This window comes from Salvia miltiorrhiza, chromosome 3 (genome assembly GCF_028751815.1).
Source record: "Salvia miltiorrhiza cultivar Shanhuang (shh) chromosome 3, IMPLAD_Smil_shh, whole genome shotgun sequence".
Classification (NCBI taxonomy): domain Eukaryota; kingdom Viridiplantae; phylum Streptophyta; class Magnoliopsida; order Lamiales; family Lamiaceae; genus Salvia; species Salvia miltiorrhiza.
In genome coordinates this window covers 10,123,465-10,139,001 of record NC_080389.1, presented here as the reverse complement: position 1 = coordinate 10,139,001, position 15,537 = coordinate 10,123,465, and the positions used below count along the sequence as shown (strand labels likewise).

Sequence of the window (15,537 nt, the reverse complement as noted above, 5' to 3'; positions counted from 1 at the left end):
GGGATCCTTTCTCTACCGCATAAAAATCACCACCAATTTTATTAAAACCTGTGTCATGCACCAAAAGTGTTATACTTTTGATAGACAGAGGGAGTATTATTTTTCTATTAAATTCGAATTTCCAAAATTTTTAATTAACACACTGATTTTGGGTCCTTTATCTAATTTTGAAATTAGTACCTTAATAAAAAATCTAGAAATTCGAATTTAATAGGGAAAAAAAATTATAATTTTCTACATGGCTGCCACATCAATTAAAAAAAAATCTGGCGTGTATGTGTGGCGTTTCCCGTGTCCACATCATTTGCACGTTTGGTGGTTGGCTAACCATGTGCAATTAAAATATATATATATATATACAAACTACTTAAATATTTTTAAGACATTATGCATCATATATACACAATGCATTCAATCGGAAGCTACATTGAGGCACACACACACAAAAGACAACCTCAAAATGTTAATAAAATATCATCGACATGGTGTAATAGACTAAAAGTCATAGATAGAATTGTACAAGTACATACAAAAGTTACCTCAAAGTCTCATCGAATTTTTCACTTTATGAGTCCAATATTCTTCGCTTGATTGTTACACCACCCCTTGGTTTGAGTGTTGGTGTTTGTGGGACTATTTTGTCTGAAAAGTAATAATAATAATAATAATAATAATAATAATAATAATAATAATAATAATAATAATAATGATGATGATGATGACAAACAATAATGTATTTGCATACTATCCTATATCGTTGATGACGTCATTCAACTATTAACATCATTATTTTATGTAGAATATTCACCTTACACACACCTTTATTTTGCTCGGAAACCATTGCAATGAACATGTGTATGTCCTCTTTTCTTAAATTTGACCACATGTGGATGAACATGTGGATGTCTTTTACAATTTCCTTTTCCAAGTACTCAATTTTTGCTCTGAAAACTCTTGCATGCTAATCAACTCTATTATGACTGTTTTCAATAGGAAATGATCAACTTTGAATTTCCACTCACTTTGTATTACAAGTCATTATGAGAAAAATACCTCGGAGTCCATATTTCGCAACAAGTGCTAGCACATTCATGTAACGGCAACCTAGATCATGCAGCCCACCTATGAGATTGGAACACCCACCAGTGTCAACATCAACAACACACATCTTTCTTTTTATCACTGCCTTATTTGAAAATTACAAACCACAGTTAATAAAAATATTAATAGCAACAACACTTACTAAACAATCTCACATAATGATAAATTGAATTGTGCAAATCTATACACACAACAAATATAATTATCCACATCTCATGCTACTTGGCCGAATAGTCAGAGCAGGTGAACACTCACGGCCGAAAATATTTGGCATAGCCATAACAGATGGATGAGGTAAACTAAAAAGTAAACGTTTTGAAGTTGTCACATGGCCGTGTACGACATTTGAATAGAGATTTAATATTAAATTCACACCAAAATAAATATAACCAACAAAGAATTGAGAAATACATGGCAGGTGTGATAACACAGCTCACAACATGCATTATAGATTAATTAAAATTACCATGCACCATACTCTAAAGCAAAGACATAGAACCAATAAACTAAAGGTAAGTGTGCAACCGATACAAATGAGCCCCAAAAAAAGAAAAAAACAAAGAAAGCTCATCAGTAACCTTCTTTGAAAGCACACATCCTCTTTTTGCCACAACAAGATATCTAAAAAACGTGACCAAAGTCACGATTGAGAATTCAGTAATTTGGTCAGTGATATAACAAAATATGAAAAGATAATAAAGCACAAAAATACTATTTTGAACAAAGTAGGGTAGTGAATCACCGAAGGTGCAATAAACCGATGAAAGTGTTACAGCAAATAAATTCGATGTGAGCAAAGACAAGCAAACCTAAAGGCAAGAGGCAATAACCCAAGTCCTAATCCTAGAGTAACAAATCCGATCTAGTGAAAAATACAAGACAATTTACTCACAATCAACATCAAAAAGTAAAAGATTTTGCCAAGAACTCAAACAATACTTGGCCATTTTCAGAAGCACCGTCTGGCAAATGAAAATAATATGATTGTTAAGAGACAAAAAAACATTATTTGAGCATATACGCAATAAATTCTTACAAGTTTTAAAGAGATCTAAAATGAAGAAAACAAGTGAAATCATAACTTGTTTGTTGTAGGATTGGAATACTTAAACCAATCTCACCTACAATATCACACCTCTTTGATTTCTTCGGAGTCTTATATGAAAATTACCAACCACAATAAATAAATAAATTAAAAGTAATGAACCCAGATAATGTTAAAAGATTACCAAATCCCAGAGGTGGATCAATAAATTGTATCAAGAACTCACATTAGCATCCACAAAACCTCTATGTTAAATTAAATCGTGTAAATTTAAACTTAACTTGACCAACATAAATAAATTTGAACCTATCAAATGCCTTGACCGAGTAAGAAGACCGAGTGAACACGACCTAAAACTAATTGGCAACGCAAATAGAGGTGACAAACTAAGTTTAAGCCTCTTGCCACCATTCAGGTCTAAAACAAAGACACAGAAAAAATAAATTAACAGTAAGAATGCGTAAAAAATATATAAAGAAAACTTGAGAGTAAGTAACCTTTAGTTGAAAGTACACATCCTCTTTTATCCTTAACAAAAGATCTGAAAACTGAGACCGAACTCAGACACGAGAAGTCACTTGATGTCTCGATCAAATAATAAAACATTTAACAAAATAAAATACAAAAAAGAATACTATTATAAGAACAAATTAAGATATTGACTCCCACCGTTGCAATAAACTAAGAACCTTGGTAGGAGCATAAGCAAGCAAACCGAGAGAGCATCAATTGAAACTAATCAGAAACCAAAGATAACAATCTTCCAGTAGCACAAAGTAATGAAACCTTAAAAATCCAAAAAGGCTAGAGGCAGAAAACCAATATGGGCCTAATCCTAGAGTAATGAACCATGTCCCCTAAACCTATAAATGAGAACTATAACTAAACGACCATGCACATCTAACAACAATGGAAGAGTGCAAAATCGTGAAGATGAAATATTACAACACAAATAAAAAGCAACACAAAAATAAATGCACCTTGAAATTTGGAGAGGCGGAATAGCTTTCTGATTACATAAGAAGGCAAAATGTCTCGCATAAATGATGAGCACAAGAGAAAAATAGCCTAATGGTAGACATGCTCATGATATAATTGAATTTTGTTATTATAGAGAATTACTTGGTAAAGTTATTGTTCAAATATTAAAATTTTATCTAAACTAACAAACTAAATAATTTGTTAAAATACGGCACACATGACAAAAATACTACATTAAAATCAAAATGGTCGGACGACGACTACTTCTTAGATTCTTATTATTAGCTTACCTCAGATCAAATAGAAAGAACGCGAAACGCTAGCGCAACAGGGTCAGTTTTTATCAACCTATAAACATCATTACACGACAAAGAAAAGGATGTCAAGTATTTATCAAAAAATACTACTTAATAATGTATCAAAAAATGCTACTTAATAATATGAACCCCAACTCAAATGCAAGGTAGTGCTCACTACTCCCGTGGAAGAATATGCAACTTTTGAAGAAGTGGATGTCATTGAACGAGCACGTGTCTAATAAACAATTTAAAATTAATAATTAAGTCAAACCCAATAGGTAGCTAAGTATTCCCCAGTTATATTCATAAATTTGAGCATTTCATGTAATCTCATTGGATTTTAGAACAAACTAATAAGAAGCTGTGATTGAATAATCTATATATATATAAGAGGTAATATTATATTAAAGAAGATTTGTATATGCTCAAAACATAAAGAAGAGACCAGAGCAAGTAACTCACCCACATCAGATAATTAAGAAAACTAAACTATCCCCAAAATATGTATAATAGTACCATATGAAAATTGAAAAGGTAGGATTTTGATTTGAGATGTGGTTTGTTTGAATATTTTGCATGATAATTTTGGGCTATATATATTTATAGTTAGGTTTATATAACCAAATTTATGTAGCTCAAGGCGACAAGAGATAAATGATTAATGCCCAATCCTAATCATCAAGCCCAACTATATTTCATGCACTATATCATGATCCAGATCAATTATATTCCATTATTATCAATTAAAAATAGAGAGTCAAAATCCCTCACAATATACTACCCCTGTTCCTTAGCTCTCTCCATTTTCTCATCTCCTCCACTCACACTTTCGATCATTTCTCTCTGCACTTCATGTTCGCAACAGTAAGTAAATCCTAACCACTATTCTTCCCTCTTCTTCTTCTTCCCTTTCCCTTAATTTCTCGCGAATAATCTGAAAAACAGCCATCCGACTACACCTCACCGTCGTTCCAAATCGTTGACCCACAATCCTCGCCTCGACCCATAAATCAGCAGTCAATTGCAGACAACAACCCACTCAACCCAGCCCCAACTCGCTCTAACTCAGCCAAGACTCGCCGTTCCCCATCGTCTACCATCCTTCTCCGATAACCAGAAGCCAAGAAAGCCACCTCTGATCAGCACCATCAACACCAGAAACCTAGCCGCAGCTCACTCAAACTCTGATCAAGACATGATTTTCTGTAAAACAGGGAGCACCCTTTCCTCTTTGATTTCTCTTTGATTTCTTAAAATAATTCATTATAATTTGATTTCTCTTTGACTTCTTAAAATTATACTCGTTTCAAGCTTTCGTGATCACTATATAGTTCTAGGGCTAATCAAAAAAAGTATAAAAAACAGGTTTAAGAAGATAAGCTCACCTTTGGTTTTGCTGCTGTAATGGCTTTCTCAAGTGGGTTGATTTTGATCTGAGTTTGCACCGATAATTTGAAGAAGATTTGATTTCTTGGAGTAGAATTTCTAAAGAGAGAAGAGAAACCATAGAATAGAAAGTAAAGAGGGAGAAAGAGAAAGCTGATCTTATCGGCTATGAGGAGAAAATGGTGAGATTAATCAATAGTTTCAAATGAGCCTCCAAATAACATAAAATTACAAAAATGCCAGCACATCACTATTCTTTCTACAGTACTATTCCTCTTCCCACTCCTCTCTTATTAAGATTGTTAAATTAAATATATATATATATATATATATATATATATATATATATATATATATATATATATATATATATATATAGGGAGAGGATCATGTGAGAACTCCAATTTTTTGTGAGAACTAAGAACTAATCACAATCGTAGATCCTTTCCATCTAACAGTCATTATCTATTAACTTGTCCAAGCTTTATTTTCGTTTAAAAGGACCATTTAGTCAATCTATCATTTTGTGTAACCGTACTCTTCCTAAAATCATGCGAGCACATCTTTTAATTAAGGAAGGTGGGATTTAAACCAAATCACGTTAGAAACTTTATCTCCAATCACCCACTAACTTATATTTAAAGGTTTTTATCGGTAAATTTTTCAATATTAACCATTAGACATAATCTTGTTTGAATCATTTCTCATGTTATATTTAAATATTTCATTAGCAAACTTGATTCTTTCGCATAAAGCAATACGATAAGCATACACCAGATACCATATTTTATGAGATTTTTATTCATTCACGTTCGAATTAATTCAACATGTCAAAAATCATGTTCATGCCTTTAATTGCAATGTGCATTCTTGTTACTTTTTATATTCATGTTATGAGTTGAAGGATGTTTTGTTCTCACTTATTATTTTTAAATTGTTGGTTTGGTGTTAACATTTACACATAGATTGTTATAATTTTTTTACATATATTTTTTTGGCCGCACGAAGGTGAGTACTTTGAATTTTTTTTTTTACAATTATTTTTTGAAAAACTTTGACCACCGTTTTTCATATTCACGTTCTTTATTGCAATATGCGTTACTGTTATTGATATATTCATGTTCGGAGTTGAATGATATTTTTCCATACATATATATATTATCCTTTTGGTGTTTGTTGGGTGTTAATTTCACGTGGGTAATGTTGGGTTTTAGTTCCGCGTGGGTAAGTTTTATGAAAAATACCCGCTATTACAACTTTGACATGAATGAACCATATTAACCCGTGAACGAAACAGTAACATGAATGAACAAAAAGAATATAAACATGAACAAAAATACTTAACCCGTGAACAAAAAAGTTATAACACACATTTATTCTTTTCTCACAAAAAATCAAATTCTTAATGAAGACCAAATGAATAACCTTATGAGCAATAATGTCATATACTTTGAAATTAAACACAAATTATTGAACAAAATAATAACATGAAGAAAATGAACATATAGGTGTGAACAAATCTTATTAACCAGTGAACAAAAAAATTATAACGTGTATATTATTCTTTCTCATAAAAAACCAAATGCTTAATGAAGACCAAATGAACAGCCCACATGTGACAGATGAACACAAGCATAATATCATGAATACCAATTTTTGCAATAAACATAATAAAAAAATTAAAATATTAAATGAATAAGCTTGTGAACAGTAATTTCATATACAATCCAATGTCATGTAATCATTGAACATTGTTAATAAATCTAATAATTAATACTTTCAGTTAATTGACTTGAAGATTTAAGTTCAAACTCATAGTACGAATATAAGATTAACAACCCCAACAAATAAGAATCTCAAATATGACAATGTTGTATTGTTCACAACGTTCAATGTTCATTAATAAAACAATAGCAAAACTTAATTAGCCTTGAACTTAGGAACCATGCACAGTTTGCGATAATTCACATTTGCGGACTACGCGACTTCTTCTTTGACACAGTTGTAGTCACAATATAGAATCGATGCATAAGGATATAATCTCATAGCTCTCTTCCACATGAATCCAGAGACGGTCCTCATATTTAGACGAATGTTTCAATGATCTGTAAGTCAAATAATATTGTTATTAAACAACGTACATAATAGTGAACGAGAATCAACACTTAATGAATGAATTTAGATGGTTATTAGAACATCAAAACATTATTATTAAATAATACATCTCACGAACAAAATGTTAAGGCATATGAACAGACAAATTACATGTATATGAAGCATATGAACAACAACTGAATAATCAATGAACAATATCAAACATCAACCAAACCACACCCTGTTCATCCAATAATATAAGTATGCGTTCATTGATTTCATCACTGTAAAATTATTCACTCCATTTATTCATGTGTCAAAACCTATATCATTAGTGTCATGAATGAACATATACCGTGAACAATACCCCATGAACATTTTCACTACTGACATGAATTAACATACACCATAAATAATATCCAACATCACACTTTGAATAAAAACCACACTGCCGTGAATAATAATCATATTCAAATGAACATTTCACTAATTGTATGAATGAGCATATACTGTGCATAATTTCCAATATCTAATGAACATATTCCAAAATCAATGAACATATACTACACTTTGAACAAGTTTTGTTCAAAGGTTCGCTTTTTCGACAAAGCCTCACCAAAATACTGGAAACCATTCACAAACATATACCAAAATCTTAAACGCATCAGAAAATCAAACATTTTTCAACATTATCGACGCTTCGCCGGAAAGCACCGGTAAGCCAAGGGTCTCTCGATGTTATCGAAAATTCCGTCGGCATGTTCATGTCGTTAAAAAAAAAATAGCAGCGGTGATTTTCGAAAATGATACAGACCTTTTCCGACGCCGACAATACAAATATCCTCTCTAGTAGCCTTCTCCGACGCCGGCGATACAAACCTTGAATATGAAAGATGGTTCTCTCTAATGGTATATGAAAACTATTAAATGAGACTAATGTTCATAGGCTAGAATTTTCAGTGAATAAAGCCAAGAGGATTCTCTTTCTTTTTTTAGTTTGAGTCAAAGCGGTAATTTAGGGATTCATTGAAATCATTTCAATTCACACGGTATTTACATTTGTTTCAAATACCACTATTACCCTTATTCATTAAAAACGGTTGATTTCCAATTAAATTGTAAATACAAATTAATGCCTAACTAATAATCTCAACCGCTGGATTAATATTAATCTAGGGTCTAAGATGGTTCTTAGTTCTCACACAATTCTAAATTCTCACAGGATACTAACCCTATATATATATATATATATATATATATATATATATATATATATATATATATATATAGGGAAGGGCTAAAATAAGAGCATTTCTTAAGATATAAAATAAGAATCATTTTCAGCCCTTAGATCATCAAGATCTACGGTTGATTTGTAATCCTGTTGGATAGATTTATGGTCCTGAGTTCGAATCCGAAAGGTAGCAAAAATTTATTTTTCACAATTCATACCTTTATACAGCGAATTCATACGTGTTCTATATAAAATTCATACTTTAAAAATTGCTCTTATTTCTTATTTTAACATGTGCTCTCACGGTAGCCCACCCCTATATATATATATATATATATATATATATATTATGTGTTATGAGGCGAATTTCAAAGATGATGTGCAATTTCAAAAAATAGGAAAGATAATGTATTTAGAGGCGATTACCTTTTCTAAAATCCTAGGTATGGAGGACTTTAGATTGGGCCCTTATTCGAGCTGTTTAATGGAAGTTTGAGGCATCGATGAATGGGCCCTTTTGATCCCTTGTTGAATTTTCTTTTGATGCCTTGTTGAATTTTTACATTTGTACTTTTTTATATTTTATTGTTGTGCGTTTAAGAATTTTATAACTTTTAGTACTCCCTCCGTCCCGGTAATCTTGTCCCCTTTCTTTTGGGCACGGAGATTAAGGAGTGTTGAGTTAGTGTTGTAAATTGTAAGGTCCCACTTGTTTTAAAAAAAGTAAATATGAACTAATTATCTTTGTGTTTATCTTCTTTCTTCTTCACCTCCTCCCGGCAACAGTAGGCGGCGGAGCCACACCTGCGCCACCTCCCTCCCCGGCGTCGGCACAGCCACCGGCCTCATCGCCGCCTCTCTCCATCCGGAGCAGTGAACAGAATCAAGCAAAAGAACAAGAATAAAAATCAAATCTTTAGCCCAAGAACAATTTCTTCAACAAATTTTTGCTAACCAAGAACAAAAAAACCAAGAACAAATTTTTCATCATCTTCATTAACCAAGAACAAAATCTAGAAAAGCCAAGAACAGAAAAACGAATTTCTTCAACAAGTTTTCCATCGTCTTCGCTAACCAGGAGAAGGCACCGCGGCGGCAGCCCTATGGCTGTACAGTCGCCGGAATCGAAGGGGTGGCGTTTGGATTTGGGGATTTAGGGCTTGGAGGTGGAGAGAGAGGTGGAGACGGAGAAGGGAAGCTGATGGCGAGGCAAGAGAAGAGGGAGTTTAGGGCTTAGATATGTGCTCGACGGATTTACAGAGAGGGAAGGAGGGAGGCGGCGACGGCGGCGGAACAGAGGAGGAGAGGCGAAGCACCATGAATAGAGGGGGAAGAGGGGGGCGGCGCCGGCGGAGCATTCATGGGGGAGCGGATTTACAGAGGGGGAAGGAGGGAGGCGGCGACGGCGGCGGAACAGAGGAGGAGAGGCGAAGCACCATGAATAGAGGGGGAAGAGGGGGGCGGCGCCGGCGGAGCATTCATGGGGGAGCGGATTTACAGAGGGGGAACGGGGGAGGCGGAGGCGGCGGCGGCGGAACAGAGGGGGAAGGGGGGGGGGGCGGCGCCGGTGGAACAGAGGGGAAGTGAGCGGCGGCGCCGGTGGATTTGCAGAGGGGAAGTGAGCGGCGGCTTTAGAAAGAGGCGACTTGACTTCTTCTCTTCCCGTTGTGCTGGTGTAGGTGAGAAATAAAGAGGGTGAGAGAGACGAGAGAGTAGGATGAGTGAATTAATTAGGATGTTGTTTAATTAACTAATCAAGCCTTAAACTTTGCCAAAAAAGGAAATGGGACAAGATTATTGGGACAACCCAAAAAGGAAAGTGGGACAAGATTATTGGGACGGAGGGAGTACTTTTTTATATTTTACTGTCCTACCTTTAAATTTGTCGGGCATATTTACTTAACAGCCTTACGAAGATTAGAAATGGTAACTTGTTTGGAATATTTACTTTACGCCCTTATGAAGTTTTGAATAAAAGTGTTAGCTTGTTTGCCATATTTAAGCCCTAAAATCGTGAAAAGATTGGCATCGGAAAATTTTAGAGAGCAATTTTGTGATCGATCATTATGGCAGCGGAAGCGGCAATCTCATCTTTGGTCGAACTACTGCGCAATCTGCTCATCCAGAAAGTTAAATTCCTGCGAGGCGTCGAGGGAAAGGTGGAGTTGCTGAGAGAGGAGCTGAAGAGGATGCAATCCTTTCTCAAAGACGCCAACAAAAAGCAATTTGAAGAGGAGAGGGTGCGTAATTGGATCTCGGGTATCAGAGAGTTGGCTCAAGATGCCGAAGATACCATCGAGATCTTCCTTCTCAACATTGAGAGTGCCAAGAATTGGGGGCTCCTCAAAAGATGTACAAGCTCTCCAAAGCGTATGTACCATCTCGACAAAATTGGAGATGAGATTGAGTCGATCCGAGATAGGCTTGATGCCATTGATAAAAGTCGCGAAAGGTATGGGATCAAGGATCTCGGAGAGGCAGCCGAGTCGGCATCGAGATGGGAAGTTGAATCGCGGCGGCGGTTGTGCCCTTGGCAAAAAGACGAACACCTTGTGGGCGTTAAAGATGATGTGGAAAAGCTGCTGCATGAATCGATTTTGTGTGAGGAGAAGAAAGGGCTTTGCATTGCGGTGTTAGAGGGCATGGGTGGGATCGGGAAATCCACACTTGCCCGGGAAATATACAACCACCCCGACGTCGTTGCTGGTCCATTCGACCGCCGTGGTTGGGTTGTGGTGTCGAGTGAATTTACACCACAAGAGACGATCAAGCAGCTTATCTTCGAGCTGTTGGGCTCTGACAAGCAAAAGGTGCGTGAATTGGAGGAGTCAACCAAGGACAAGCAGTATCTACTACAAAAGCTTAAAGAAATGCTTCATAAGCAATTGGAGGGCAAATCATATTTCATAGTTCTGGATGATGTTTGGGAGAAGGAACATTTGGAATCTCTCATCACTGCTTTCCCAAATCAACAAGGTAACCATTCACTTTTTCCTATTCTAATTAATTTGTTTTTCATTCTATGCCATCCAAGTGTAATATATATGAAAAATTCTATTTATGTGAAAATTAATTATTTATTAGGTTTTATATTTAATTTTTTTCAGTAATTTTCGATTTTACCCACATAAATTACTATTCATTATTTTCTAAATTTAATTTCAGATTTACAATTCATAGTTTTTAATTTTTTATTTGATTTCAGACAATTCATCGAATTGATCAATTTTGCAATTCCTAATTCCATTGAGCGGTACCCATTCGAATCGATCAAATTAATGGAGTTTGAATTGATCAAATTGGTGACACAATTTTAAACTAACAAATTCAATTAGCTAATTGGAATTCGATTTTTATTAAATTGGGGAATCAATTTTGAAATCCCAATTCGATCGAGCTAGCCCCTATTTGAAACCATCAAATTGGGGATTCAAATTTGAAATCCCCAATTTCATTGAGTTACCACTCATTCAAATTGATTAAATTGAAGCTTCAATTGATCAAACTGGTGACTCAATTTTGAAATCCCCAATCTAATTAGCTAATTGGAGTTTGATTTCATCATATTGAGGAATCTATTTCGAAATTCCCAATTCGACTGAGCTATCGTCCGTTTGAGTTGATCAAATTGGAGCTTGAATTGATCAAATTGGTAATTCAATTCACTAATTGGAGTTTGATTTGATCAAATTGGGATTCAATTTAACAAACTGGAGTTTGCTTTGATCGAATTTATATACTATATTTTTTTTTCTTTATCTTTTTTTTTTCTTTCTAAAATTGTAAAAATAGGCTAATTATAAAATATTTGATATGCATATCAAATTAAGATCACGAAAAGAGCTTTAGTTTGATATATTTTATATATTTGATTTAATTATAAAAATTATATTTGTTTAAATATTACAACTTTAAAAATTATATTTGTTTAAATATTACAACTATAATTTTTTTTCGAATAAGTACATTTTTTATTTTTTATTTTAACTTATTTTATTTTCCTAATTTTTTTGCTTTTTCTTTATATCAATTTTTTTATTATTATAATTTATTTTTCTATAGCTAGCACAAGTATATTCACTTAACATTATATTTTTAATTGTATTTATAGTTTTTTACTATATCATAATCAAGTTAATATCTATTTTATGTATAAAAAAATATATAAAGATTTTTCGTGTACTAAACGGGTGCAAATGCTATTATCAATTATGTCTCCCATTTTTTAATTTTAACCTTACATCAGTTGAATCCTCTAAATGATGTGGTTTTTAACTACACGTGAAGTGAATAGTACATAGTTATATTTTTTGCACGTAGTGCACAATATAGTAATCTAAGCCAAATATTTATGTTTCAATATCCAATGCACGGTAATTTTTTATGTTGTCTTTTCTGATTTTGATGAATATTTCGGTAATTGTGATGACCGTATTCAGGATTCAAACTTCAAACGTTCAATAAAATTAGTGGTATGTTTATAAAAAATTATTGGCATGTTCAACGATTCTAAATTTCCTATATAACTTATTTTTCCATAGAACTTAACCCTATGAACATTGAACATGTCAGTAATTTTTTCATACATATAGGATCAGATTCTGTGGAAAATTAAGTTATATAGGAAATTTAGAAACATTGAACATTTACGTAAAAATAATCCATATTTGTCCAAAGTATAGATACTACTGAAAACGAGAAAATCAGCGGTTTGTTTAAAACATCGGCCTTATGGCTGCCCACAATATGCGTCTGAATAGTACTGCCTTATCCATAGTAACCTTTTATATAAGAAAAGTTTAGTTTAGAAATATATTGAATAACTTTATTTTATGGGAGCCAGTGTCAAAAAAAAAAAAAAAAAAAAAAAAAAAAAAAAAAAAAAAATTATTTCATGAGAGCCTAAATCTACTTTTACAATGATATGACAATGATTGAATAAAAATGTTCACTTTAGTTGACAAATTTGGACTTTCTTTTAGTGTTTCGTAGTTTCACTTCTATATTTTCCAAGATAGATACAAATCATACATACAAAACAAAATAAACTGAGACTGCTGGAACCGTTGAACTGTTGTGTTTTTCTAAATTAATCAAGTATTGCTCTGATGGACAGATAAATCAAGTAGATTATTGGTTACAACTCGCAACAAGATTATTACAAAGTATGATCAATACGTGCACAAGATGAGTCCCTTAGACTCCGAAAAGAGTTGGGAATTGTTGTTGAAGAAAGCATTCATTGGTAACACAATTGGCAAATGTCCAGAAGAATTCGAGAGTGTGGGCAATCAAATCTTGGAAAAATGCCATGGTCTACCATTAGCTATCAGTGTGGTAGGAGGCTTACTCATGGAAACTAAAACCAAGAGTGGCTGGGAACAAGTTCTTAACCAAATAAACTCTAACTTGGGAAGGACTGAAAGCGGCGTATCAACAATTTTGGAGTTGAGTTATCAGAATTTGTCTCCCCAATTAAAATCATGCTTCTTGTGCCTAGCCTTTTTCAAAGAAGACTTTACTATCCGAGCAAAATGGCTAGTAAAGATATGGGATGCACAAGGCTTGATCCAAAAGGAAGAAAGCAGAAGTATTGATGAGATAGGAAGAGGTTATTTAAATGAGCTGATCAATCGAAGCATGCTTCAAATTAAAGATCTAAACATGAATGATCAAGTCAAAAGTTGTCGCCTCCATGATCTTGTCCGCGAGGTATGCTTAAGAAAAGCAGAGGAGGAAATAGGTTTGGAGATAGTAAAGGGGAAAAAGGAAATTTCATCAGAATCATCGTATAAACCTCGCCATCGTGTTGTCTATGAAGAAAATCTTGAGACTTGCTCGTCGAATCAAAATAAGCATGTACGCTCTCTTTTCCTACTTAATTACCATATCCTTACCATGCGATCTCATTACATGAAGAGCTATCAACTCCTTAAGACACTCGAGCTTACCTGCTATCTCTTTAAAGGATTGCCCAACTCTATTCGGTTATTGATTGGATTGAAGTGCTTGAGAATATACGGAGCTGGAAAAATGATGCTCCCAAGCTGGTTTGATCATCTTAGAAACCTCGAGGTTCTTGACATGAAATTATGCTTCGTATATTTCCCAAGACTAGTTTCGTTGAAAATGGACAGGCTACGTTACTTCAGCGCATATATTGAACGTGGACCGACAAACATAAACATGTGGAAAAATATTGAGTGTTTGAGAGAAATACGGCACAAGGATTGGATGAAGTGCATATCAACTCTAACGAGTAGTTGCCATCTTCGTGAATTAGGCATACAGTTTCATGCAAAAAGGACACAGTGTGAAGAGTTGATCAAAGTAAGAGCTTCATTGGAGAAGATGCAGAATCTTGTCATACTTCACTTAAGTGGGCTTCAGTATGTTACTGACATAGCATTAGCTGTGCCGCAGCTCACCAATCTCACCAAACTTAAACTGTATGGTAAGATGTCCAAATGTCCAACTGCGAGTATGTTTCCTCCAAATCTCTCTCACCTCACGTTGATGTTTACCGGGTTAGATGATGATCCGATGGCAGAGCTGGGTAAGCTTCCAAAGCTGCTCTTCCTCAAGTTACAGACGCATGCTTACTCGGGTGAAATGATGCTAGTTTTGTGCGATGGGTTCCCCTGTCTCGAAGCCCTGGTCCTTCGAGATTTGTCTGGACTGAAGAGCGTCATCATAGAAGAAGGTGGAATGCCGAAGCTCAAACATCTCCGAATCGTTCGATGCCCCATGCTGAAGACTGGGAATCTACCGCAACACATCAACATAGTTACTGAATAAACTCAAGCTTACTTTACTTATCTTTCGTTATTCCTGCGTCTTTGTGTAATAAGAAATGGAGCGTCTTGTTCTTGTTGAAACATTAATTTGACATTATCTAACTGCATGCGTGAATAGTGAATTTATTGATGATTATGTAATCAAGTTATATTTATTTTAAGTTCATGGATCAGATCGAGCTGACTTTCAAAATATCACTCATTTGTAAATCGACCTATATATTGATTATGTGTGAGATGTAGTATATCATTTTACTAACTACATCGATCTCGTATAGGACTTAGGTAAAAAAAATCATAACTTTCTAACAATTTTTATTTTTTTTTTGAAACCAACAAAATATTTTCTTTAACTCTATTTTTGTTTGTGTTATATTGTTAAAAATTATACTAGTGTGTAACCCGTCGAAATTCGATGGAAAATTAATTTAAATTATATACTAATATTATTTTTGTATAATAAATTATTTTTATATATATATTTTTTTTAATTTGTTTAATTTGAGGTAATATAGTTCAAATTATATTAATCTCAACTATATTCCTCAATTAAATGTTAAGTTTCATTTAATAATGTTTTAAAAGAGGTCGATGTAAGAT

The 15,537-nt window shown here is 34.0% G+C and overlaps 1 protein-coding gene and 1 long non-coding RNA gene across 3 annotated transcripts; one reads left to right on the top strand and one right to left on the bottom strand.

Moving 5' to 3' along the window:
- Positions 1 to 397: 397 nt before the first annotated feature.
- Positions 398 to 4,942, bottom strand: LOC131017482 (uncharacterized). 2 transcript variants are annotated; one of them, XR_009099638.1, is made up of 5 exons: positions 4,812 to 4,942; positions 3,418 to 3,475; positions 1,054 to 1,122; positions 820 to 980; positions 398 to 642 (listed from the first exon to the last, which is right to left on the bottom strand). It is a non-coding gene; the product is annotated as an uncharacterized LOC131017482 (long non-coding RNA). The 2 variants fall into 2 exon arrangements; XR_009099636.1 differs by lacking the exons at positions 3,418 to 3,475; positions 4,812 to 4,942 and having other exon boundaries at positions 1,054 to 1,271.
- Positions 4,943 to 10,096: 5,154 nt separating this feature from the next.
- LOC131017481 (disease resistance protein RPP8-like) lies at positions 10,097 to 15,098 on the top strand. Its single transcript, XM_057946228.1, has 2 exons — positions 10,097 to 11,116; positions 13,257 to 15,098. Exons 1-2 carry the CDS (start codon positions 10,207 to 10,209, stop codon positions 14,936 to 14,938), a joined length of 2,592 nt encoding a protein of 863 aa, XP_057802211.1. The 5' UTR covers positions 10,097 to 10,206; the 3' UTR covers positions 14,939 to 15,098.
- The last annotated feature ends 439 nt before the right edge of the window (positions 15,099 to 15,537 follow it).